The following is a 24,337-nucleotide window of genomic DNA, read 5'->3' on the forward strand; positions in this document are numbered from 1 at the left end:
TGTTTATAACCAAATCTAATTTTTAATTATTTTTTACATTAAAAATTAGAGATAATATTTTCATTGCCCGTTGATTTAGAGATTCTCTTCAATATTTTCCCAGTTAACAGACGAAAATAAGAATTATAAACAAATCCTAAGTAAGAAAATTGATTATTTTCTCAATCTTATTTACATATCATATTTTAATATTTATATATTAAATTATGGTATTTATAAATAGTTGAAAATTGAGAGGAATTAATTTTTTTATTGTATTTAGCATGACTAGCATGACCATTTGGCCAAAAACAAACGCTACTAATATCATTCAAGGGAAAAACACAACTCAAGTTTTTGTTTGAAGTATTTCCTTATATTTTAATGGACGAGTTTTATTTATTTTATCTTTGATTGGAATTTGGGGGGGGGAAAAAAAACGAAAAAGAAAGAAAGACGCTCAAGTCTCAAACGGGTCCTGATGGAAAGATATGGGCGGCAGGTCAGAATCCAAACAAATTGGAGGCAGATAGTTCGCACTATTGACGAGTACTTTTTTGGGGGACTAAATTAAATCTAAGAAAAGTTACAATAAGATCCCACCCCAAGATAACTAAATACAAAATTTTTTCTTGAAATTATTAAATTATACTGAAACCTCAAAAATCTCATTAGAAGAGCTTTTATTTGTTAGTTTTTAAATTATCCTTTTTTTTAATATGTATTGATAACTAAAAGTGTAATCCTTAACAATTTAAGATACAAGGATTAACAACTATTACGACAAATATTGACAACTTATGTATTATATTTTTGTGATGTGCTAAGAAAATGTATTGTTAATACATGCTGTAATAGTTATTAATCATTATACTTTAAATTGTTAATGACTACTCTTTTAGTTGTTAATATATATTTACAAAACTTTGATTCATTGTATTTAAGAACAGTGAGTCATTGCATGTGTTGCTGACTTGCTGTATCTAGGCTTGGTTTCAACAAATAACATTATAGGGTGTCTGAGAACATAGAAAAGTATTTTTAAAAGTAGAAATAAACTGTACAAAGTTTCTAAAAATGCAGGAAGTCTCATGCTTTAAATATTGGATAAGAAAATAATTAGGGTGCAAATTTATTCTATGAGTTTTTATTCTCGGGTACCCAAAAGTATTAATTTAGGTTTCGTCTTGAAAATTTAAAATCATCATAATATTATCTTTTACTATTAAAAAATTTAGTAATTAATGTTAGTTTTTTAACGATAAAAAATAATATTGTTTTGATTATAAATTTTGAAGAGAAAATATTCAATGTGCACTTTGCATTCAACTTTACCAACATCAACCCAAAAGTTTTACCAACATCTATCAGGGACGGGAGGAAAGCTTGGGAAAATATTTGAATCTGGATGAATACCAACTTTTTTTATTCAATCAGATCAGAATTTTGCTTTTGATGTAAACTACCGACACGCCTGGTTAAAAATCTTAAAAAAGATGACGATGCAGAATCATGGTTTGGGTCTTTGGGAGAAGCGAGCCTACTCAGCTTTTTTAAAAATAGTTTTTGAAAATCTAGTCTACAAAAACTAAGAGTGAGATATGAATATTAAGGAAGAATTGAATAATGATAAAAAAAAAGAGCATAAACAAATTAGAAAAAAGAAAGACAAAAACCATTTGTACTTCAGTTTAGCCAATTAAGCATGAAAAAGGAAAGCCCTCATCAAATTAAAAAAGAAAAAGAAAAAGGTAAGAAATTATTGTGGAGGGAATGAGAGGAGGAAATAGAGTCGTTGAGGTTTGAGAAGGGGCGTATATAAACTGGTAACTTGTGGCTGTGCGGCTACCGATGATAGTTATCGAAACGAACCAAAACCTTTTCAAGGGTTGTTTGGTAACTCACTTTTTTTGTTTTTTATAAATTGAGATAAATCTTTTTATATATTTATTTAGTATGTCACTGTGTTGTAAAAATATTTTTAAAATTATAATTTTATTTTTATCTAAACATTTTTTTACTACTCTTTTCTGACACACTTAGCAGCACAAAGCATCATCAGCCAACCCTCGTTCTCTCTTATTAGGTACTGTCCTATCTCTTTCTCTCCGACTTCTCCCCAGAACCCTCTCATCTCCTCCTTCCTCTGTTCTTCATTTTCACAAATACAAATTTGGTAAAGCCACCTTAAGGATAAATAATTCAGTTATGAATGAGAACCTCCCTTGCAGAAGAAGCAGCATTGAGTAATTCATAACGTTTTCGTTGGTATATTCATCTGGGTTTTGAATTTCTAGTGCAGAGTCATCAGAGTTCACCGGAGCAGAAACAAAATCTGCCGAATAATTCCAAACGCATAATCAAAAAGTAGGAATCAGAAGCTACAACTAGGGCCTGTAGTTTGAGCATAAACCCTCAATTTCAGTATCTTCTATGGATGACAAGGCATAAAGGTACGGGAATGAAGAGCGCTGGAGGAGGAGAGATTATCCAAGTTCAAGGAGGTCACATTGTTCGATCCACCGGTCGGAAAGATCGTCACAGTAAGGTTTATACTTCGAAAGGGCCTCGAGATCGAAGGGTTCGTTTATCGGCTCACACCGCGATTCAATTCTACGATGTTCAAGACCGGCTCGGCTACGACCGGCCTAGCAAAGCCGTAGATTGGCTTATCAAGAATGCCAAATCCGCCATTGATAAGCTTGCCGAGCTTCCTCCATGGCAGCCTATAGCCGCTAACACCGAGGAAGAAACTCACAACGCGGAAAACCCTGAGAATTCTGAAGCTCCTTCGGGATTTCTCCCGCCTGCGATTGATTCCGACGCCATAGCCTTCTTCCCTACGAGTTCTGCAACTTCCTCCATCAATTTTCAGAGCTATCCATCGGAGATAATATCCAGAACAACGAATTCCGGGCAAGATCTTGGCCTGTCTCTTCATTCGCTCAATCAAACGGCGTCGAACGACGAAAACATGTTCGGTAGTTCGAATCCAGTCGAATTCGAGTCGAATTTCCAGAGGATGTTCGAGTCCAATTCGTTGATAGGGCAAGGCTCGATGTTTCCTCAAAGGGGGACCCTTCAGTCCAGTTTTTCGCCACTTGTTCGCGCGTGGAGCGACGTGCCCGTGGCATCTTCGGAGCATCACCACCATCAGAATCACAAGTCGCAACCTTCCATTTTCGGCGGCCGCTTTCACTCCGACGGGTTGCCGGAATTCTGCATTCCGACGAGAATTCAAGGCCAGCAACAAGAACGGTCCTCTGCTTCTCCTAATTCTCACCACCACTGACCCAAAAGCACCCTGCTTCGTCCTTCACTCATCAGGTAATCTCATCCTGTGAATACTGAGCAGCCATTTTTTCTGTACTCAACTGGGTACCCCCGAAAGTGTGTTGTAGATTTAATATGCACATACAGTAGTTTCATTTTTTTTCCCCCTTGATACAACACATTGCAGTGGTTTAATCACATAATTGGTCTAAAACATTCTTCCAAATATGAAATGATATGGTATCAATATCAACATTACAGCATTAAATATAAAATCTACAGTAAATTATAAGTTATAAACTGCACGTCACATTACCCACTCAGAACAAACAAATTACTTGGAAACGTGTTCGAGTCTTTGCTTATTATTATCTTTTTCAATACTCACCGCTTACTTGAATGTTTCTAGCAGGTATACATACATATTTATATATATATATATATATATATATATTTTTTTTTTTTGGGGGGGGGGAAGCAAAGTGAGAACTGCTTAGAGATTTGAGCGGAGGTTAAAATAACAGATTTTCTGTTGTTAAATTTGTCATATTAATAAATCCTCTCATGCAGGAGGAGCGTTTTGAACCAGACATGCAACTTTAAAAGGTGGATTGTGTTCATCTTATCTTATTTTGATTTTGCATTATTATTCGTGCGTATTGTAGGCATTATTGTTGATGCCATTTTAATATGAAGTGGGTATCTTCTGAATACACGCACACTTATATGATCCTTTGTTTAAATTAGTTGATGGGTTCGATGAAGGTGGATTCCCACATTCTAGTTCTCACTCATCTGTTAAGGTTGGATAAGAACAATGCATCAGAAATCATCTGCTATTATGTAGGTGAAAACATAGAACAAAACACAGCATAAACGGCCCACAATTGGCAAACCCTTCTTGAAGCAGTAAGTTAAGCATTAATCTGTCTTTATCATTATTTCTTGTTATGCTTCATGCATGTTTAAGTAACACTGACATCACGGAGGTGCGTTTTTTGATTCTAACATGGCTGACAATACATTATGGATTTAGAATTTAGGGATGTAGGAATTAGGATGATTGGTTTCCTAGTTTGAAATGAACCGAACGCCGGACGAAATCAGGATTTTAGCGTTCGCATTCGTGGCCTCAGTCTCATCTACCGTTTTGGGCCGAAAGAGTCTCGTCTATCTTATTAAGAGAGGTGCTTCATGTTGGGCGAAAGGCCCAAATCATGGTGACCCGGCAAGTGACGAGACATTGCTGCTTGAGTAGTTCATAATTTTAATTTCACGCCATATCAAACAGGGAAAGGCCACCGTTTGGGGTCGGATTTAGTAGAAATGATTAATTTCCTACAACATGAAGAATTAGAGTTTGAATCAGGTGCACGGTTAGCTTAGTACAGGGATTAACGGTGCTAACAGATTAAAATTACAGGAGCTAAGAGTGTTCATAGTGAAATTAAAGGATTTAACCAGGAGGTAAAAAAGGTATAGATATGAAATTAAGAACTGAAAAATATTATATATACTTGGAAAATAATTTTTTTTTGTCTGGGAAAATAGAAATGCTTTTTTCTCCCTTACGGTGAATGCCTATACAATGACATGGCGGATTCAATATCCAACACCCCCCAAAAAAAAAAAAAACTCTTTCGTTTGAACTAATTTAATATGCACATACGTCCGATTAAGTTAAAAAGAGGGGTTTAATATGTTGGTGAGTTTGAATTCTGGAAAAATTCTTGGGGAAACACCTTTTTGATGGTTAGATAATAGATCACTATTTGCGTAGATCATAAAATGGACAAGGTGGGAACACCAGGATCCTTGCTATTTATGGTGATTGGTAAAAGAGGAAATACACTATGCATCGTCCGCGAGATTTTTTTTTTTTTTAAAAAGAAAATTATGAGAGTCGCATAATGTACACATGTCGTAATAAGAAAGATCAACCGTTCTGGTGATTGCCCCTTTAGATAGTAATGAAAAACACGAGAAAAGTGGTGGAGATATGAAAAGGGTCGGTTGAGGAGGACTAAATTATGATGCACAAAGACGTTAGAAGTCATGGTTAAGGTAATATATTGACTCGTAATGTACGAGAATAAAAAGATGATGAAAATAGAGAAGGAAGCCAAAAAGTCAATTTCGTGGTTACGCCACGATAATGTGATAGGATGGTTTCCCGAATGTTAAAAGCGTGGAAATGGTCTCGACAACGACCTCTTCCTAATACCTCCATTTTCATCCCAGCCTTCCACGATAACGTTAAAATTCTGAAACAATGACACTGCAGTTCCAACATCTAGAGGGGAAAATAGGTTTTCTATAGGAATTTTCATCATTTGCTCGATTAAACTGCTTATTTTCTTTAATCTCATTTTGACATTTTTTTATATTATAAATTAAATGAATAATGAAATGGGTGTCTGATCTCAACTCGCGAAGTTGGTAAATAGAACTCTCTCTCTCTCTCTCTCTCTCTCTCTCTCTGGGTGCTGACTATATTTCTAAGTGTGAAACCTGAGCTGAATTAATTCTGCTCAGTTTTTGGAATATATGTGAAAACAGAAGCTGGATCATGATGACTTTGAATATCAAATGTGCTTTCTAAATCCTTGTTCTTAATGAGTACGCCATTTTTCTAATATTGCGGTAAACACGCTGTCTTTCTTGATTAAAACTCCGAAGAAGTCAAGCTTCCTGCAGAAAAATTATAGACTAGACTTTAAGATGTTACATGTTGAAATATTTTAGTTTGAATATTAATACTAACGTTTTTACATAGACATGGTGACACTAATTCTTAATATTAATTTTATTTAATCATACCAACTTAGGAATATACTATCTCCGGTCGTTAATATAAAAACTAAATAATTAATTTAGAGAGACTAAAAAAAATTAATCAGGTCAGTTAATTGTGACAAATATGTGTTAACTTTTTTAAACTACCATGTTTAATCATGCGTACTAAAACTATTTCTTAATAAGAACTCCTTAAAATAAAAAAAAGAATATTTTGCAGAAAATATTATAAATTTAAAAGACAAAGTGGATTGAAATTTTATATTTAGAACTAAATTTAACATCTAACTAGTTTTTATATTAAATACAGTAATGTTATGCTTTTTTGGGTAACTTGTTATGGAACGGTGATAAGGCAAGATGTGGATGGGTGACGAAGACAAAATGTGAAAGGAAAGACAAATATTTAAGAGCGATGCAACTTCTCAAATAAATAAACATGTCTTCATGCCTGTCCTGGTCAATAATTATTCGCATAATACTACTATAAACCACCTCTTTTTAATCTTCTATTTTATTTTTAAAATTCAAGTTCGATTAGTAGTGATTATTCTCATTAGTCAACAACTGCCCCCAGTAATACTTTATATATACGTGTGTGTGTGTGTGTCATTACCACACATCAGTGCGTAACTTGGAGAGTTCGAATTGTAGTTTTTCTATTATATTTATTCGTTTAGCATATTATTATTATTATTATTATTATTATTATTATTAGGGTTAATACAAATTTTGGTCCTTCAAATTAGCTCTCATTTTAGCTTTAATCCCTCAAGTTTTAAACTATAGGTTTTGATCTTTTAAATTTTTTTTCATTTAAAACATTAGTCCTTTTAATCCAATAAAAACTTCAACTATTTTACTTTTAGGAGGACTAAAATTTATGATTTAAAACTTGAGAGATTAAAACCAAAATAAGGACAAACTTGAGTGGGCAAAGATTATATTAATTTTTATTATTACTACTACTACTATTGTTGTGGGCTTTTAAAGACGGGAAAAGGTCAAGCAGATTTTGGAGAGGAAGGAGGGAATGACTTTGAGGGCAACTTGTCTACGGTGGAAGAAGCATGTGGAGGTCATAGCTGCGGACATTTAATGGCAAATAAATGTGAAGAAGCTGCCTTTGTCACTAATAATGGTGTCACCAAAACCCCAACTCTCCAGAATCTGATTTGTAGTAATTAATAAAATAAATTACTTATTTAATTTTTCTCGTACAAGGCACCTCCAGTATTGATTACTACAATCGAGAAAAAACCTCATAATTAATTAATTTTGTTTCAAAATTTAGTAATTTTTCAATTTTATTTTTACTAAAACTTAAAAAAAAAAAACACATTCTGTGACTTATAAATAAATCTAATCTGAAGAAGTAATAGCTAATCACTAGGACTTTTTTTTTTTAAATTAATATTTTGAAGGTCATATCCCAAGCCACAACAAAAGAAAAACTTCTCAAAGTCACAGCTTCATGTTCTTCCCCTTCACACCTACGCGTTTCACAAACACAAAAGTCATACAATCCCCCGCCCTCCAAGGAACCACTTCCAACCCACAGGTGTTTTCCATTTTTTAAAAAACAACATTAATCTTTGTTTCCATTGGTTCTAATTAAATCTCAACACAAAAGTATAATCCATTCCTAATTTTTCAATTTTCATTTCAATCCCACCAAATACTATTTGTACTCCAATTCATAACAAATAGTCAAATATTCTCTCCCTCTCTCTCACACACAAATCAGTCAAAAACTCTAGAGTATTACAGGAAAAAAGGGTCATATTTATTTTGCCATTGGCAGATGACATGTATTTATCCATCTTAAATCAAAGTTATTTTTTTAAACCTCTAATCAAGGATAAACAAATGCTCTAAAATAAAAGTCAAGATTCAAAAACTTATTCGTCCCATCATAGGTAAATTGTCCCAATGAAATTGTCTTCTTAAAACATATACAAAAACCTAGCGGAGAAGCATTCATCCTCCATTGCCACTTCTCTCAGGATCTCTCTCCCTCCCTCCTCCTTTCTCTGGGTAGCTCTATCTCTGTTCGGAGCAACATCATGAATAATCCTCAGGACGGCAGCATTCCTTTCGAACTTCCGGCAGCTCTCCCAAGAAGACCGGTGAACTCCGATCACAACAGCTTGAACAGCAGTATCTTGTACATAGCCATTATCTCTTTGTCAATCGTCTTAGTTCTCGTCTTCGCCCTTCATCTCTACGCCAGGTATGTCCTCCGCCGCCAAGCCCGCCGTCGCGCCGCCATCCACCATCTCAGCCTCGCCGTGGCTAGATTCTCCTCTGGCGATCCACCAAACAACACCGGCCTCGACCCCACGGTCATTGCCTCTCTTCCCACCTTCGTCTTCAAAAGAAGAAACGAAAACGATGACCGCCGCCGTGGCGATTCTTCCTCCGTTATGGAATGCTCTGTTTGCTTGAGCAATCTGGAGGGTGGAGAAGAAGCGAGGCTGCTTCCCAATTGCCAGCACGTGTTCCACGTGGCTTGTATTGACCGGTGGCTGGAGTCTCATTCGACGTGCCCGATTTGTCGAACCATGGCTCGGCCGGTGATTGAGCCACGGCCACGTGAGGGTCCGGTCGGGGCCCGCCAGGTCCAGCCGGCTGTTCACGACGCGCCCACAGCTCCGCCGGTGGTGGAGCCTACTGCAGAAGGTACATCGGACGGTGGTGGAGCTAAAAGTAGTGGTTCAGTTTCAAGGTTGAGCTCCTTCAGAAGAATGCTAAGCAGAGAAAGATCGTCCAGGAGAATCCAACCTCCTTCTTCCTCCTCTATCGGTGATGATAGTCTTGTTCGTGATTTAGAGAGACAGTGAAATCATCCTCGGTACTATTTTTTTTTAAAATTTAATTTCTTATTTGATTTTGTGGTTATAAATACTTTCTTTTTTGGGTTAAAAAAATGAGGGACATATTGGCGATATAAATCTTCTTGTGGGGCATCTTGGGAAACTTAGCAGTTACCAGTGATGAGGGGATTGCATAACGAAGAAAAGTGAGAGGCAGGATGGATGCGTTTCAATTTTGTAATACGTCTTATTGTACAAAAAGAAAAGAGAGAATTATGTTTTAGCTCTTAACTACAAAGCATTTCGATGTAACCCAGATGTTTTGCTGTAAATTTGTGCTTTATTTTTGGTTTGATAAAATTTATGATTAGAAAACATTAATTAAAACGTTTAGGTTTTAAATTATAATTTTAAGTGACCTTGATCATATGTTTGTTTCTTTTAGAAAAATCTGGAAGTGAAATTCTAAAGTCTCGTGGAACTTTTAATTAATTTTTACAGTTTACGAAAGATTTTTAACACAATTCTCGATCAAGTTAAAATGTATAAATGTAATTCTCTTTAAGGTACATTAGTCATCAGAGCACAACTGCAGGAGCAGATATTATTTGAAACTACTTAAATCTGACAAAATTTATGAAGGACAAATTTTAAAAATCTAAATTATATATGAATATTAGGGAAAAAAAAATAAAAGATTGCACACCGACATTATGGAATTTCAAAGATCAAATTCTAGTTGAATTTAATTTTGAAATTTTTAGAATTTTATGATGACAATGACAATTGATCTTTAAGAACAATTATAATTTGTGAATTTAGACTGTAAAAGGAGTTTTTCAGGTTGAAAAAGATAGGAGAGATGATGCTAAGAATTTGAAACAAAGTCAAAGAGGAGAGATTTTGTATTGAAATTACTTACAACTTACCTTGTTGAATGAAAAGATATCGTTATGATTTGCTATGTGTTTGGTCAACAAAATTCAAACGATAATTATCTTTTGCGGGGATCAATTAAATTAAAAATAGGCAGATTAGGTAGCAGCCCATGTGATGCCAAGCTTCCATTTACTATAAACTTCCAAATTCCAATACACAGTTCTTGGAAGACGCGGCATGCTATTGGATCTTTGATCCGATATTGTTGTTAAAATGAATGCTCCATGATTACTTCATTTGATCGTGTCCCACTTTGAATGAAGATATATAAATATATATATATATATATATATAGTATAAATCATTCATGAACGTAAAATATACCACTAAGTTATTGTTTGCCAAATGAAGGTTTCTGATGGTGTCTGTGAACTCGTACTGTGTGCCTGCCAATGTCATTTTGTTTTCAGAACTTGCTGCAAAGTTGTGACTCACACTCCAACCACTCTTAGACATATAGGATTTTGTTAAGGATTTGTTATCTGGAGATTGAAGGTTTCGACCAGATTAAGGCATAATATTATGTCTGATAAAGCCACAGATGTTACGAACCCAACTATTTGCATTCCTAGCTTCCGAGGAATCTGTAAACATTTGAACCTTGTTGAATTGGTGAAAATTGTTGACTTTATTCGAAGTCCAGCACCCAATTTTCTTGCCCCCAGCAATTCCAGCGCATCCAGCAAGATTTTGGACTTTTCTTCAAGTGGGGAACAGCAAAGCGCAGCTGTACTACTATATTTAACTATGTGCAAGAATTCCTTCGTCGTAAATGCTAAAAAAGCATGAGAAAGTGATTTTTTTTTTGCTGTTCTTTAAAAAGGAGAGGACTGTGAGTCTGTGACTAGTAATCTGTGAGGGGTTTGATCCTTTACTTCCTCACAGCGATTCCCCAGTAACAGAAAGATTAGGCTAAGACAAGAGAGAGAGAGAGAGTGCTTATCTCTGCCAGAGAAGACAGAGAGAGCACGTTCTTCTCAACAGTAATGTGGATGATCTGATATCCCATACTGTGATGCCAGACCAGATCTGCTGTGCAAGTCAAACTGAAGAAGAAGAAAGCAAGCTCAAGACCATAGGTCATTTTTGTGTATGCCTTGCGCCGTTGGTTGGTAAACCACTAGACAGCTTCATCAGATCTCTACCCAACATGAAGAATCATTATTCAACAATGTACATTGTCTCTAGGTCTTTATTCCGTTAAGGATACTTGGAGTTCAACGGGAATCACTTGCATTTAACAGCAAGATGATAATAATACAAAAAAGTTCTCATCGATTAAATGAAAAGTAAATAATATAACAATCTGCATGCAGGATGTCACGGGATTGAAGTTAATTTGAAGCAAAAAAATTGTGGCTATCGGTCACTTACCCCTATATCTGCATTGAGCAACTTTTCAAACATTAGGTAACAATAACACCTGACCTGTGTGACTTGGGCTCGGTGGAAGCTTCAGGATACTCTGTGTCAGTATGATATACACAAAACATTAACGAAAAACAGAAAAGACCTCCGAAATATTGCATTTCAAGAGCTGAGACGCTCTCACCAATCAGTCACTAGATAGAACAAGCTCAAGTTTAAAACATATGAGGAGAACATTGTTAATTCTGATCTGGGTTCGTACACGCCATGTGATCCTACATGTCTAGCCTATGTGACGGGAAGAAGGAAAAACTCTGCAGTTCCTTCGTTTACATCAAAAGACCTTTCACTTCCTACCATCATGAAACAGTATGTGAAACCATAATAAGCAGAAGTGTAGTAATCGAAGGCCACAGCCACCTCCAACCCCAGAAAACCTCACTACAGCCACTTATAGCTTCACTTGGTCCCTGTCCCATAGATGAAGAAGTTGTGCCCGAAATGCTTCCATTGCTCACCGTCAAACTGCACCACAAGCATGGACCATAACTTTCACTGTGTATCGAACTCTCAAAGCCAAGAAGCATCGATACTACCTACTATTCACACAATAATATATATATATATATATATATATATATATAGTCTCTGAAAATATGACCTTATCCAATTTCAGCTTAATTACCTGGATGGGAATTTGCAACTATCATGACCTGAAAGTTCATCGAAAAACAGAGCATTCGGTGAATTAAGTTAAACGACGACTGAAAGATTAATGGGATTTCGGATTAAGTCAGAGAGAGCTTCACTAACTAGGGTTCAAGGAAGTAATGGCTGCGTTGTTATTGAAGTTGCAACTCTCATCGGACAAGCCGTGTTTAAGGAAGTAGTCGTTGAAAGCATAAGACGCCGTGTTCTGTACACTGGAAGGATCATAGCAGGGTCCTCCTTGTTGTATTGGGCCGCAATCAGCTCCCCCGTTTCCACAGGCCCAGTCCAGCGCCGCCTGCAACGCCGTGTCCTCGGCGTTGTTCTTCGCCACGCACCACAGCTCCTGCCGCGGAACGCCGTCTACTTGCGCTTTCAATGACTGGCTAACATTGGCATAGGAAAATGGAGGAGAAAAAGCCGGGACGGCAATAAGGAAAAGGAAAAAAGGTAGCGAGAAAGCGAAGATTTGGAGCATTTTTCAGAAACTTTGCCGGATGGAATGTGAGAGTTTTCAGATGGGAAAAAAACCAAAGCTTTTTGAGATGGCAGAAAATGAGACCGTTACTTTCTTCCTGTAAGAGAAATCAAAGCGAAACAGAGATAGAGATATGATGAATGCTGATCTTGGCAGAGTTTCAACACAGTGCAACTCAAGTGTCTTAGTGGTAGTAACGGGTGCATCTGGACCTTTTGTCTTTTTCCCTTTGCGTTTCTTTTCAGAAACTGACTGTTTCTCTGTTCTTAATCCATTCCAGCAATTAATTCTCATTCAATTATGAGTTACTGCATTTAATTTGAGCAGTTCACGTTGCAATGTGCAAAAGGTCAGACCTAGAAACGTAAAGCACAGCAAGTTGTGAAAGCTTAGGTGTTATAGCCATCAATATGCGTTTTCCATTTGCAGGACAAGAAAAGTGGGAAGCAATTTGTTTTGAAGAAGATGATAGAATCATTACGGATTATTTAAAATGAAACCACTATTCTTTTCCTTTGATTTCCAATTATTATGCTGATATGGCACATGTGGGATGCCAGATCTGTTATCCATTATTGTTATATTGAATTTGTTTTTGTCGTCTTCCATACAGTAGAATGTTTGCTCGTATCGTTATTATACTGCTATGCCTGCATCATTCTTTACAATGGCTCTTAGCTGCCCAGTGGCAGTTTCAAGGAATATAAAATAAACAAAACTTTCTGAATGATCTCCTCAGAACTTCTTTACACGATTACAGCCTGAGGCTATGCGTAAGAAGCAAAATGGAGGATACAATGACAGTGTTTAAGCCAATCCAACAGCATAATCAAGAATATATATTAGTAATAGAGAGAAGGGATAAAGAGCCAATGCTACAAAACTCATCCAAAGAGGGAAGGTGGTGCGAAAGCTGGCAATGAGACCCATTGTAGTGCAGACAATTAGAATGATGAGCACCTCAGATGAGAAATTCCATGTCAAGCCACGAATGTAAACCAGACCCAAGAATACTGATAGGGAAAGCATGTTGCTCATTGTCACTGACCCATATATCTGCATCAGTGTCATGTTTGTTTGTTATTGCTTCATAGGTTAATTCTAAGAAGCTTCAAGTAGTTTGATGTAAGACAAGATTAGAGGAGAAAACAAACCTCAGAGTATGCAAGTGATGCTGTTCTAATCTTTTTTCGGCTTGCAAAGATAAGACCAGAGACAATTTCACTGGAGCTAGCAAAAGGGAGGATGAGAAATGACACAAAAAATGAAGGGATGCTTGTGGCTGTTGAGAAGTTGTCCACTGCATCTACAAGGGGATCAGCAAACACAGCAGCAATTACAGTTCCCAGAAGCAGCATCAGCACTGCTTTCAAGGTGTTCCACCCCGGATTTTTCATATTTCCCATGGTCTCATCACTTTGACAACCCAGTAACATATCTTGTTCTTCAATTGTTTTCTGCAGTTGAATGATATGTCATCAATCAGGTGTTAGCTCAGTTGATTGGGATACTTGGTTTAATTTAGCATGCCTAAATTAAAACAACCTAGGTTTGGACCCAGAGTTTAAATAATAAAAAGCATAGTAGTTACAGTCATAAATCACTCTAGAAGGGTTAGAGATTAATATAATGAGATACTCACTTGATGAAAATTGTTTAAGAGCTTAGGTGTTAAGGGACTCATCTCATCCTTTCTTGCAGAGTGCTTCACTTTCTGAAGCCATCTTGTAATTCCTCTGACAAACTCTTCTATGTCAATTCTTGAGTCATGAGACTTGTCAAAATCCAACATGATTTCTTCCGCAGCTTCGTCTAACTCCATATTTGTTTCCTCAAGGCGCATACCTATAATCAGAGCTCTTAAATCTTTTGCTGTTATGTATCCATCTGAATTCTCATCAAGTCTCTCAAATACCCTGTAAATTTGCCAATTCAACGTAGACAATGGAATCATTTCTGTTAAGTTCATAATGTCAAGCAGCGACTATAGAAGACAGAATTTACTGACTCACTTTTGTATAACCCCGGTGTTAGGTTCACCATTGTCTTTAAGGAATCTTCCTCCTCCAACTTGTGATTTTAGATGTTCTAGAAGGCCTGACATTAAATTCTTATGTTTAACAAATGCAAGCCTTCTTCTTTGAATCCATGGTTGAAAAACCTACATTGAATGTTTCAGAAAATCTCATCAGCACTAAGTTCAATCATATTTGCTGTCTGCAAAAATGGTTGGCTCAGAAGATATTTTAGAAGGAAAAGGTGACCATGAAATATGAATATGGAAATCATTTACAGATGGGAGCTACCTGATAAAGGCTATAAACAATCAACAAGGAAACAGAAACAACGAATGAGAGTAGAATCGCTGTTCGACTTGAAGATGTTGAATGCAGAACTTGAGGCAATTGGACAATGAGGAATGGAATAGTAGATGCAATCATAATCCTTGCACCATACCTGGTCCAAATATCGGTGCTTACCCCAGATCCTATGACATCAACAAAAATTAAGAATGAATAAGAAGGAACATACGGGCATAGTTGAGAAATTTTTAAGCGGATCACTTTAAACATGCTTGCTCTGTTGCTCGGATAATAATAAGCATCGAATCATCTGAAAGCAAATAGATGATGATAGGGATATACCAGTTAAGCTAAAGGCTTTAGTGTCTTTCCGATCTATTGCCACTGAGTTTTCAATGTCACACTTTCCGACAATAAGACAAGAGCCCCATAGTAAAGTCAGAAGCATTACAGTTGATCCAGCTAATAAGCCCATCCCAACAGAGACTTGAGTTTGAGCAGTTTCTTTGCTTCCGGATAGCCCAGATGCTGATGAAACAACAAAAATCAGTGTTAACATTACCTTTCAAACTCCAATTGTTACCCTGGTATTCATTATAATTTACAGATAGAAGAAGAAGAAGAAGAAGAAGCTATCTGCTGGAAAAAAGCCTTTCACTTCTTACAATTTGAAGCTCGGACATTTCCAGAAATTAGTCATGTATTTGCCTAACACATGTCAAACTTCTGTGTCATAAATATATTTCATATTATGCACAGACACCTTGGATTTTTTTTTTTTGGTAATGCAGTCTCCTTTCCAGTTTTTATGTCACAGTTTGAATGTTAGGACTTGGAAACTATATTTGTTAGACGGATTTCATTTAACAACAATGAGGCCTGAAGTTGCAACCCGTATCTCGCAGTAGGTAAACAAGGATAAAGGAAGGATCTATAAATAATGCAGAACACCGTCCGGTTATCAATAATTTGAAAATAGCTTGTGATTTCTGAACTATAACTCAAAAAAAAAAAAAAAATCCTAGATGGCTGAAAAATTTACAAGCCTCCAGTGAACAAGTCACAAATAGATGTTAATGCAGAAAGAAGCTTACCAAGAATGATAGCTGCATCAGGAAGTGAGCTCAAGACAGGAAGGAAGAGACCACCGACAAGACCAGGCCCAAGAATCTGTAGCAAAACCTCACTGCCACATGACATTAACTTGGCTACCATAAACATCAAGTAGCTATAGACAAGAACCAGAAACACGTTGCCAAGAACAGTGTTGGTGCATGGAAGAAACCCATATGGTTCTGTGCAGGTATCCGCTGAAACCAACTTCTGCTTCAGATATATAAGATTAGTTGATTCCTTTTGATCTTGCACTCCATCAGAAACCACCTCTAAGGCTTCTTGGTTGATGATAGGTCGACCAAAAATGAACCTTGGTAGGATGAGCAAGATGACAAGACAAATGAATGAGATCTTCCACCCCATTGTTATTATTCCTTATGGTTTGGCTTGTATTATCACTTCTTCAAATCAATGCTTGAAATTCATTCTGTGTCTTCCTATACGTCTTCTTATATATACCATCGTGTTTAGGTCCTTGTGTGGAGAAGAAGAAGGCGATGTGATGAAGCATAGGAAATGTCTCCCTCAAGAAACAAAGTTAGCAAATCGTGGAGTTATAATACGCTACGCGGGAACATGGTTTAAGGGGATATGCTATGTTTTTTCCTTTGGATAGTACAATTGAGACATTTTCTCTTAGTTTCTCTCATCGAAGTAATTTTTCAAAGAAAGATTATGCAGACAAGTTTCGCTATACAAAACTGGTAAGCAATGAGGAGGTTGCTTGGTGTGATGGTGCAAGCAAAATGTAATATAGCTTGTGTGCATGGTCTTGCGCAAATATATTAGACAAATAAGAGAAGCTATTATGTAAGACTTCTAAAACTTGGGGACATCGTCATCGAGACTGTGTAAGAACCATGAAATTAATAAATTATTAAGTAACCATTAAATTAATAAATTATTAAGTATTCAATCTCAATGTCAATCTGAAATATAAAATCTCCAATAACTTGCGTCATTCGTAACTCAAGAAATAGTATGACTTATCTCAGATTGCTTGTGATGTATGAGAAAAGGTGTCTAGCTGAAGTGAAATTGATAGCAAAAGTTTAATTTTCATTATTAATTTTAATTGTTTTCATATTATTCAGATTTGATCACGGATTAGGCTCTTACTCTAATGTGTTCGAATATGGGCCTGACTAAAAGAAATAGAGAATCTGGGCACTAGCTCCGTTTTTTCCTCTAAAAAATTTGAAATAATACATCTTCTAAGAATGTAAAAATAAGTGAAAAAAAATGAGCACATTTTCAAAATAAGTTTTGACATTAATATTTGGGGAAATTGCAAAAAAAGACCTTGGAATTGCAAAAACGCAGATAGGGACCCTTGACAACTTCACTTTGGGTTTTGACAACTTCAGGGCATATTATTCTTGTCAAAACCTAAAGTGAAGTTGTCAAGGGTCCCTATCTGCGTTTTTACAATTCCAATGTCTTTTTTTGCAATTTTCCCTTAATATTTTAATTTTTAATCTTCTCAACCCCCCTATTGATCCCTCCGTGATATAAATTTTTAAGAATATCTATTTAGATGTGTCTGAAAAAAATCATGCCCTGTTTTTAACCAAAGCAAATGACTTTTCACCCTTTGATTGAGAATATCTGGACTTTTACGTATTTCGAATTTTTAAAAATTAAAGTCATGAAAGCATGACAATTCTGTAAGAAAGCGACAGTTAATATTTTTTACTTGTCTATCTCATGAGTATTTTTGTCAATATATTTTATTTATCCAATGTTAGGGAAACTATACTCTACCATCAACTAATTAATATTACTTGAATTGATAAAAATTATTTTAAATATTAAATTTGAATAACTTTGTCTATGCTTTATTTTATTTAATTAAAAAATGTAAATTAAAATCAGAGTAAATATTAAATAGTTTTTGTTTTTAAGGCTTTTAATTTAATTTTGGGATAATGAAACTTTTGGTTGTAAAGTTTGTCTTACTTGTTAATTTGATCTCTGAAATTTAATTTTTATTAATTCAATCCCTAAAATTTCACCTACAATATTATACCTTATTTGATGCCGTGCTTGCCATTTATAACTAATTGTTATTCTCAAATTAATAGTTATATCACACTACATCCGGTTCTTAATATATGATCTCATTTGATTTTTATTTTGATTTTAAATATAAGATCCCAATCCATTTTGTCTCTAATACTCATGCATTTTTTTCCAAGATAATATTTCTAATAATGATAGTTCTCATCAACACCTTTGCTTAGCAAGAATATTTTTGGAAAGACAATACCTATTTATTACAAATAACTAACTTAACTTATTTTCTTAATCTCCTTAAATTAGTCAGCTAGCTCTTATAATTAGTTCGGAGGTAGTATATGTATTTGAAATTACTCCCTCTGGTCCTTATTACGAGCTTCAAATAATTAATTCACGAATAATGAACAAGTAGTTAAAATTAGTTAAAACAGTAGATATGTTAGAAATATATTTTTGTTTTTAAATATGCCCTTATAATAAGTAAGAAATTAAAAAAAATGGAAAAAATATGTGGGAAAATGTGATAAGAGAGAAATAATTAGAGGTAACATTAGAAAAAGTGTATTAAATATTAAGACAAACCCAAATTAAAACCTATAAAATAGACCACACCTCTATCTAAATTTGAAGTTTATATATAGGACTGGAGGTAGTATTAGATACTTCTTTGGTCCTATTTATAAGGTACTTCTAGTATGTTGCACACATGCCCAAAAAATTAAATTGCATTGACTTTCCATTAAAATATAACAACTTTTCAACTTTATTCGTATTTAGTACATACACCTTTAAAAAATATAACTATCTGTACTATAATAAATAAGGAACAAAATATTACATTCATACTAAAAATTTAATGAAGTGACTTATAAATAGGACAAAAAAAACTTATTTTTGCCTTATAAATAGAACCAGTGGAGCATCATATATTCAAAGAATTGTACTCAAATCTTAAAGATTAAATAGATGGATATGTGTGATATATATTCCTTCGATTCTATTTATAAGTTTCAAATTTAAATAAAATTATATTTATTTTATAAGTTTCAATTTGAGATTTGCCTTAAGATTTAAAATTTTTTTTAAAATTTTATCTTTAATTATTTATTCTGTCTTATTTATCATACTCTTTTTTATTATATTTTTTAAACATTCTTTTTCATTATTTTTTTATTATTATAATGACATATTTAAAAATAAAACTATATTTCTAACATATTTATTATTTTAAATTAATTTTAATTAATAATTTATTATTTATAAATTAGTTATTTGAAATTTATAATAAGAAAAGAGGGAGTAATAAACTTGAGGGATTTAAGAGACATTTAATTTTTGTATTTACTTTTAACGGGGGCGTAAACTAGAAATGGCAAAAGAAAGGGAGTGCAAACTGTAAAGTGCAATGCTTCGGCTTTTTGGGCAGGTAAAAACCAACGAACAATAGTTGGTCCCAGTCACAAGGGTAAAATTGACTTTCGGGTCTTATTTCTTCTCCGATCAATATTTTGAGCTCACCGGTGTCTTCGCTCGCATCGGACCCTAAACTCATTTGGACGTTTTGGAGTCTGAAGTAGCCCACTCTTCTGCCTTCACTGATATACAATGAGCAGTCCAAATCCTCAGATTGCTGACGATGCGCTGCCCTCCCAAAATCCAAGCTTGGTGGGGCATCAACAATGCGAAGACCAACAAAACATGCATTTTGATTCTCAATCTTCCAAAACCCTAATTGTGGATGATCAAGATCCTGAAAATCTTACCCAGCAGGATGCGAGTAATCCTGAAGAAGTTGCTCAAGAATCTGAAAACCCACGGGATTCTCTCGTGGAAGTCCAGACCGATACTCAAAACGGGGACGACGTAGATGCCACTTCGGTTCTCTCTCCCCGGCATGCTGATACCAGCGTCTCTGTCTCTGAAACATCTGCTCGTCGAGGCCCGAAGCGGAAGAGAATGGGGCACAAGCGGACTGCTCAGGAAAAGAAGTCCCGGGAGAAGTTTCAGGTACTCGTTGAAACTCTAAAACCCATACCGTTTGTACCGGTAAAAACTCTCGACTTTACGAGCCATGAGACGCTCTTGCGGCGACTTGGGCTGTGGGATTTCGTTCATATTGAGTTCGATAGAAATATTCGGAGCGATCTTGTCGCGCAACTGATTGCCGGTTATACCCCGCCTTCGCGTTCCAGTTATGTGAATGGGATGAGGATTATGGTGAACCGGGCTGACTTGGGCCGTGCTTTGAGGTTGCCAGTGAAGAAGCCTGTTGTTACAGATGATGTTTTGGAGACGCTAGACTTGGCAGAATCTATATCGTTTATTGAAGAAGTCGTGTCAAATTGGATGCTTTTGCATGAGGATGCCTATATTATGCCTACTGAGGTTTTGACTTTTACTAAGATGATCAAGGAGGGGCACTTGGAGAAGGTTGATTGGGCGGGATTGATATGGCAGATGGTTGAAAAAGAATTGAAAAACCCACAGTTGGTAAATTGTTACTATGCATCACATTTGCAGCAGTTAATTAAGGTACAGCGGGAGGAGTTTCTAAGAGAAGAGCCTAAGGTGGTGATTGGGGTGAAGGACGAGGAAGAGGAAGAGGAAGAAGATGATGACGGGGGTGGTGATCTGAAAATGAGTGGAGTTGAGGATGGGAGTGGTGATTTGAAATTGGGTGGAGCTGAGGATGGTGGCGGTGATCCAAAATCAGGTGGAGTAGAGGATGGTGGTGGTTATGCAAAATTGGGTGGGGTCGAGGATGGTGGCGGTGATCTAAAATCGGGTGGAGTCAATGATGGTGGTGGTGATCTGAAATTGGGCAGGGCTGAGGATGGAGATGGTGATTCAAAAATGGGTGGAGCTGAGGATGGGGGTGGTCACACAAAAATGGGCGGAGCTGAGGATGGCAGTGATGATTTGAAAATGGGCGGAGCTGAGGATGGGCGCGGTGATTTGAAAATGGGCAGAGCTGAGGATGGGTGCGGTGATTTGAAAATGGACAGAGCTGAGGACGGGGGCAGTGATTTGAAAATGGGCGGAGCTGAGGATGGGAGTGGTGATTCAAAAATGGGCGGAGCTGAGGATGGGAGCGGTGATTCAAAAATGGGCGGAGCTGATGATGGGATGGGTGATTCAAAAATGTGTGGAGCTGATGATGGGAGTGGGGATTCAAAAATGGGCGGAGCTGGTGATGGGAGTGGGGATTCAAAAATGGGCAGAGCTGGTGATGGGAGTGGGGATTCAAAAATGGGAGGAGCTGATGATGGGAGTGGTGATTTGAAAATGGGTGGAGCTGATGATGGGAGTGGTGATTTGAAAATGGGCGGGGTTGATGATAGTGATTTCAGAATGGGTGGAGTTAACTGTGGACAACGAGCCCAAGAGTTGGAGGAACACAACATTGAACTGAGTCTTGGGCAAGACAATGTTGAAAAGGTTGAAGTAGAAAAGGAGCAGGATGTAGGTGAACACATCATGAATGTTGAGGAGTTTAAGGAAAAAGAACCTAGACAATGGCTTTTGGATAGGAAGGACAATTCAATTGTCATGGATATCGAGGAGCTTAAGGAAGAGGAACCTGGACAGTGGCTTTTGGATAGGAAGAATAATGTGGGTGAGCCCTTTCTGCGGCAATGTAGTTTCAGTGATGTGAAGGAAGAGGGAGAAGGTCCAGATGGGGGAGAAGATGAGGGAGAGGAGGAGGAGGAGGAGGAAGAGGAGGTTGAAGAAGATGAACACGAGGGAGGGTACCATCTACCATCTAAGTGTATATCTTTGGAGGGAATGTCTTCAGGGAGTCTCATGCATGCAATGGAAGCAGGACAAATGCCTTTTAATTCTGGCATTGAACTTCGTGATAATTCTATTGGAGATTTTCTTACTTCTAGAGAAGACGGTCAAATGCTTTCTGGGACATCCCTTTTTAATAATGGTCACAAAAGAGATATTGGCCAGGATAATAATAACTCTCATCATTCTCTAAATGGTACCAACAAGCGGCTTAGAAGTGACAGCCCATGGAATGCTAAACCAGTTGACTTTGAGATGTGCATGGAGCAAATAGAACATTGGATGGGCAAAGCTAGAATGATGTATGGAGCGAAAGAACAGTCTTGTGAAGATTTAAACATGAATCAACAACTCTTGCTGAATGAGCTGCAGAAGCGGAATAGCATGATTGATAATTTGCACAAAGCAAATATGGATGAGAGTCAGAAGAGGCAGATGGAGGTATATCGGCTAGAGAAGGAACTTTATATGATGTCAAACCTCTTGGATGGTTACAGAAAGGCCTTAAAGGAAACACAGAAGGCTTTTGCTGAATATAGAGCTCGATGTCCACAAGCTGATGAACCCCTTTACAAGGATGTACCTGGGTCTGGGGGTCTTGTTCTGAGTGTGATGGAACTGGAAAAGGAACGTCTGAAGCAAGAAGAAGAACAAAGGATGAAGCGATTGATGATTGAAAAGAAATTGAAAGATTTTGAAGGAGGCTGGATTACTAAACTTGAAGATCATCTGAATGGAATTGAGTTGCTGGGTAATAGGTTGCTGGTTATTGAAGATCAAGTAAAAGATTTGAATGCAAAATGCAAGGTTTCAGATCCTCCGGAATGTCCTCCGAGTGAAGAAGATCCTCCAGAATGTCCTCCGAGTGAAGAAGATCCTCCAGAATGTCCTCCGAGTGAAGAACAAACAGCTTAGGTGGGTTTAACCTTTCCGTTCATGTCATATAGAAGCAACTCATGTTTAAAGTTCAATGAACGTCCCTTTGTTCATAGTGTACAAAGTTTACTATTTAAGCTGGATCTATAAACTGCAGAATTTTCTTACATGTGATTTTGTGACCCAGATTACAAGCTTTGGCAATTTCTGATTGTTCATTTATGCGCAATGTTTATCATATATGCATATGGTTCAATATCTTCAATTATTATTCATTTTGTGTTATCTAAATTTGTTTATTTCATCTGCGAGGCTGCGCTAGAGGTTCCTCCAGCGCAGTTTCAGATTGCATGTTGTTGCAATGGTCTTTCCCTCGTTTCATTTTGGGAACTTCAATTTAGCAGACTTACGTATACTATTTCAAGTACGGATCAGCATCATTATGAGTCGGATGTTTTTTACTTTATTCTTCTGATTTCCCTTGGTTATTTATTATGCACTTTACTTCATAAGATCAGCAGTATGGATTGGGTTGGATTTCTAGGAATGCTGCCTGCGTCAGGCTTTGCATGGCATTTGTCATCAACTGATCACGCTTTCCTTATTTTTTAAGTTTTAACCGGCAGAATTTTGACCTGGTGTCTCTGCAAATTGCTAAATTCTGAGAGTTTAAACTTCACATCAACTGTTTCTTTTCTTTTTCCTTTTTGGTTTTGTTTTGTAAATTCTTGAAATAATTGTATTAGAGGCAACTGATAGCATACAAGTTCTAATTCTTGCAAGGCTTGGTTATGCCTGAAGTTCTCCTTCTTGAAAATTGATATTATACAAGTTCAAATTTTGTAAGGCTTGATTATGTGTGAATTTCTCCGTCTTGAATTTTATTCTTTAAGATCATCTAACAGAAGTTGATGATAGCCTTCATTAATCAGATGCAATACAGCAAAATTGGAATCATATCCATAAATAGTGATCAAAAGCATGTTGATGTGCTAATACCAACTAGGAGTTACCATTCTAAATAATTTTACCATGATTTATATTTACCAGAGGTAAAGGGGAAACTTAACAAGTTACTTCTTCCTTGTGATCATGTGATATTATGATCATTCCCCAGTGATTAAGAATTATGTGATTTTGGACTCGAACGTAGCCCCTACATGTGTCCCTGTTTGTGTGCGCATGTAGCTCCGTTCATTGTGCAGTAAAGTTTAAAATGCATGTTGATTCTACTGTGCTAGTTCACTTATCAGTAGTCGTGAGGAATTTGAATGAAGTTGCTTTCTCGAAATATATTCATCGATTTTGCCTTCCAATGTTTATAACATCGTGCCTTCTTTCTCTATCTCAAGTGGGTAATCTGGTGGTGCCTATCTGTTTGCGATGCATGCACGAGACATTTCACAGTTCGTTTGATATAAAACCAATGAACATAACTAAATTGCATTTTTAGGAAAAAGGTTCTTATTTTGGTTTTTGGTTCTTCAAATTTTAATTTCAATTCCTTAATTTTTGAATAGTGCTTATAATTTAATAGAAATTTAAATCATTTTGTTCCTTTTAAAGAAAGAATATAATTGTTAAAAAGTTTCATGGCAAATTTTTATACATGAATAAGAATATAATTAATAAAAGTGTAATTATTAAAAAGTTTTATTTGTAATGACAAATTTTTATACATGAAATGACAGCAAAATTCATAATGCTCACTTATTTTTGGAATATTTTATTAATTATATTCTTTGATCTTTTATTGTAACATCACGGTATTTTTCCTAAAGATATGCTGATGTTAAAAGGGACCATGCAGAATCGCTGAAATTCTGCTTGAACAGAATTCAAAGTGCCTTGCTATCTTTTTTTTTTTTTGGATG

General features: G+C 36.3%; 5 protein-coding genes across 6 annotated transcripts; 3 read left to right on the forward strand and 2 right to left on the reverse strand.

The window, feature by feature from the left end:
* Nucleotides 1-2,000: 2,000 nt before the first annotated feature.
* Nucleotides 2,001-4,027, forward strand: LOC114762477 (transcription factor TCP4). Its single transcript, XM_028951968.1, has 3 exons — nt 2,001-2,065; nt 2,282-3,306; nt 3,823-4,027. The coding sequence occupies exon 2, from the start codon at nt 2,417-2,419 to the stop codon at nt 3,269-3,271; it is 855 nt and encodes a 284-aa protein (XP_028807801.1). The 5' UTR covers nt 2,001-2,065; nt 2,282-2,416; the 3' UTR covers nt 3,272-3,306; nt 3,823-4,027.
* A 3,908-nt stretch (nt 4,028-7,935) lies between these two features.
* LOC114762492 (RING-H2 finger protein ATL40-like) lies at nt 7,936-9,155 on the forward strand. Its single transcript, XM_028951985.1, has one exon. It carries the CDS (start codon nt 8,115-8,117, stop codon nt 8,889-8,891), a length of 777 nt encoding a protein of 258 aa, XP_028807818.1. The 5' UTR covers nt 7,936-8,114; the 3' UTR covers nt 8,892-9,155.
* A 2,304-nt stretch (nt 9,156-11,459) lies between these two features.
* On the reverse strand, nt 11,460-12,357 carry LOC114762485 (PLASMODESMATA CALLOSE-BINDING PROTEIN 5-like). Its single transcript, XM_028951977.1, has 4 exons — nt 11,985-12,357; nt 11,857-11,884; nt 11,599-11,696; nt 11,460-11,524 (listed from the first exon to the last, which is right to left on the reverse strand). Exons 1-4 carry the CDS (start codon nt 12,355-12,357, stop codon nt 11,460-11,462), a joined length of 564 nt encoding a protein of 187 aa, XP_028807810.1.
* A 704-nt stretch (nt 12,358-13,061) lies between these two features.
* Nucleotides 13,062-16,150, reverse strand: LOC114762493 (sodium/calcium exchanger NCL-like). Its single transcript, XM_028951986.1, has 7 exons — nt 15,755-16,150; nt 15,003-15,188; nt 14,664-14,845; nt 14,370-14,518; nt 14,000-14,273; nt 13,512-13,814; nt 13,062-13,413 (listed from the first exon to the last, which is right to left on the reverse strand). Exons 1-7 carry the CDS (start codon nt 16,137-16,139, stop codon nt 13,165-13,167), a joined length of 1,728 nt encoding a protein of 575 aa, XP_028807819.1. The 5' UTR covers nt 16,140-16,150; the 3' UTR covers nt 13,062-13,164.
* Nucleotides 16,151-19,302: 3,152 nt separating this feature from the next.
* LOC114762488 (uncharacterized) lies at nt 19,303-22,738 on the forward strand. Of its 2 annotated transcripts, XM_028951981.1 has the most exons (2): nt 19,303-22,446; nt 22,477-22,738. In XM_028951981.1, exons 1-2 carry the CDS (start codon nt 19,401-19,403, stop codon nt 22,500-22,502), a joined length of 3,072 nt encoding a protein of 1,023 aa, XP_028807814.1. In that variant the 5' UTR covers nt 19,303-19,400; the 3' UTR covers nt 22,503-22,738. The 2 variants fall into 2 exon arrangements, with proteins under 2 accessions (XP_028807814.1, XP_028807813.1); XM_028951980.1 differs by having other exon boundaries at nt 19,303-22,738.
* Nucleotides 22,739-24,337: the final 1,599 nt, after the last annotated feature.

This window comes from Neltuma alba, unplaced genomic scaffold (genome assembly GCF_004799145.2).
Source record: "Neltuma alba isolate B1F8T4 unplaced genomic scaffold, ASM479914v2 tig00011216_pilon, whole genome shotgun sequence".
NCBI lineage: Eukaryota > Viridiplantae > Streptophyta > Magnoliopsida > Fabales > Fabaceae > Neltuma > Neltuma alba.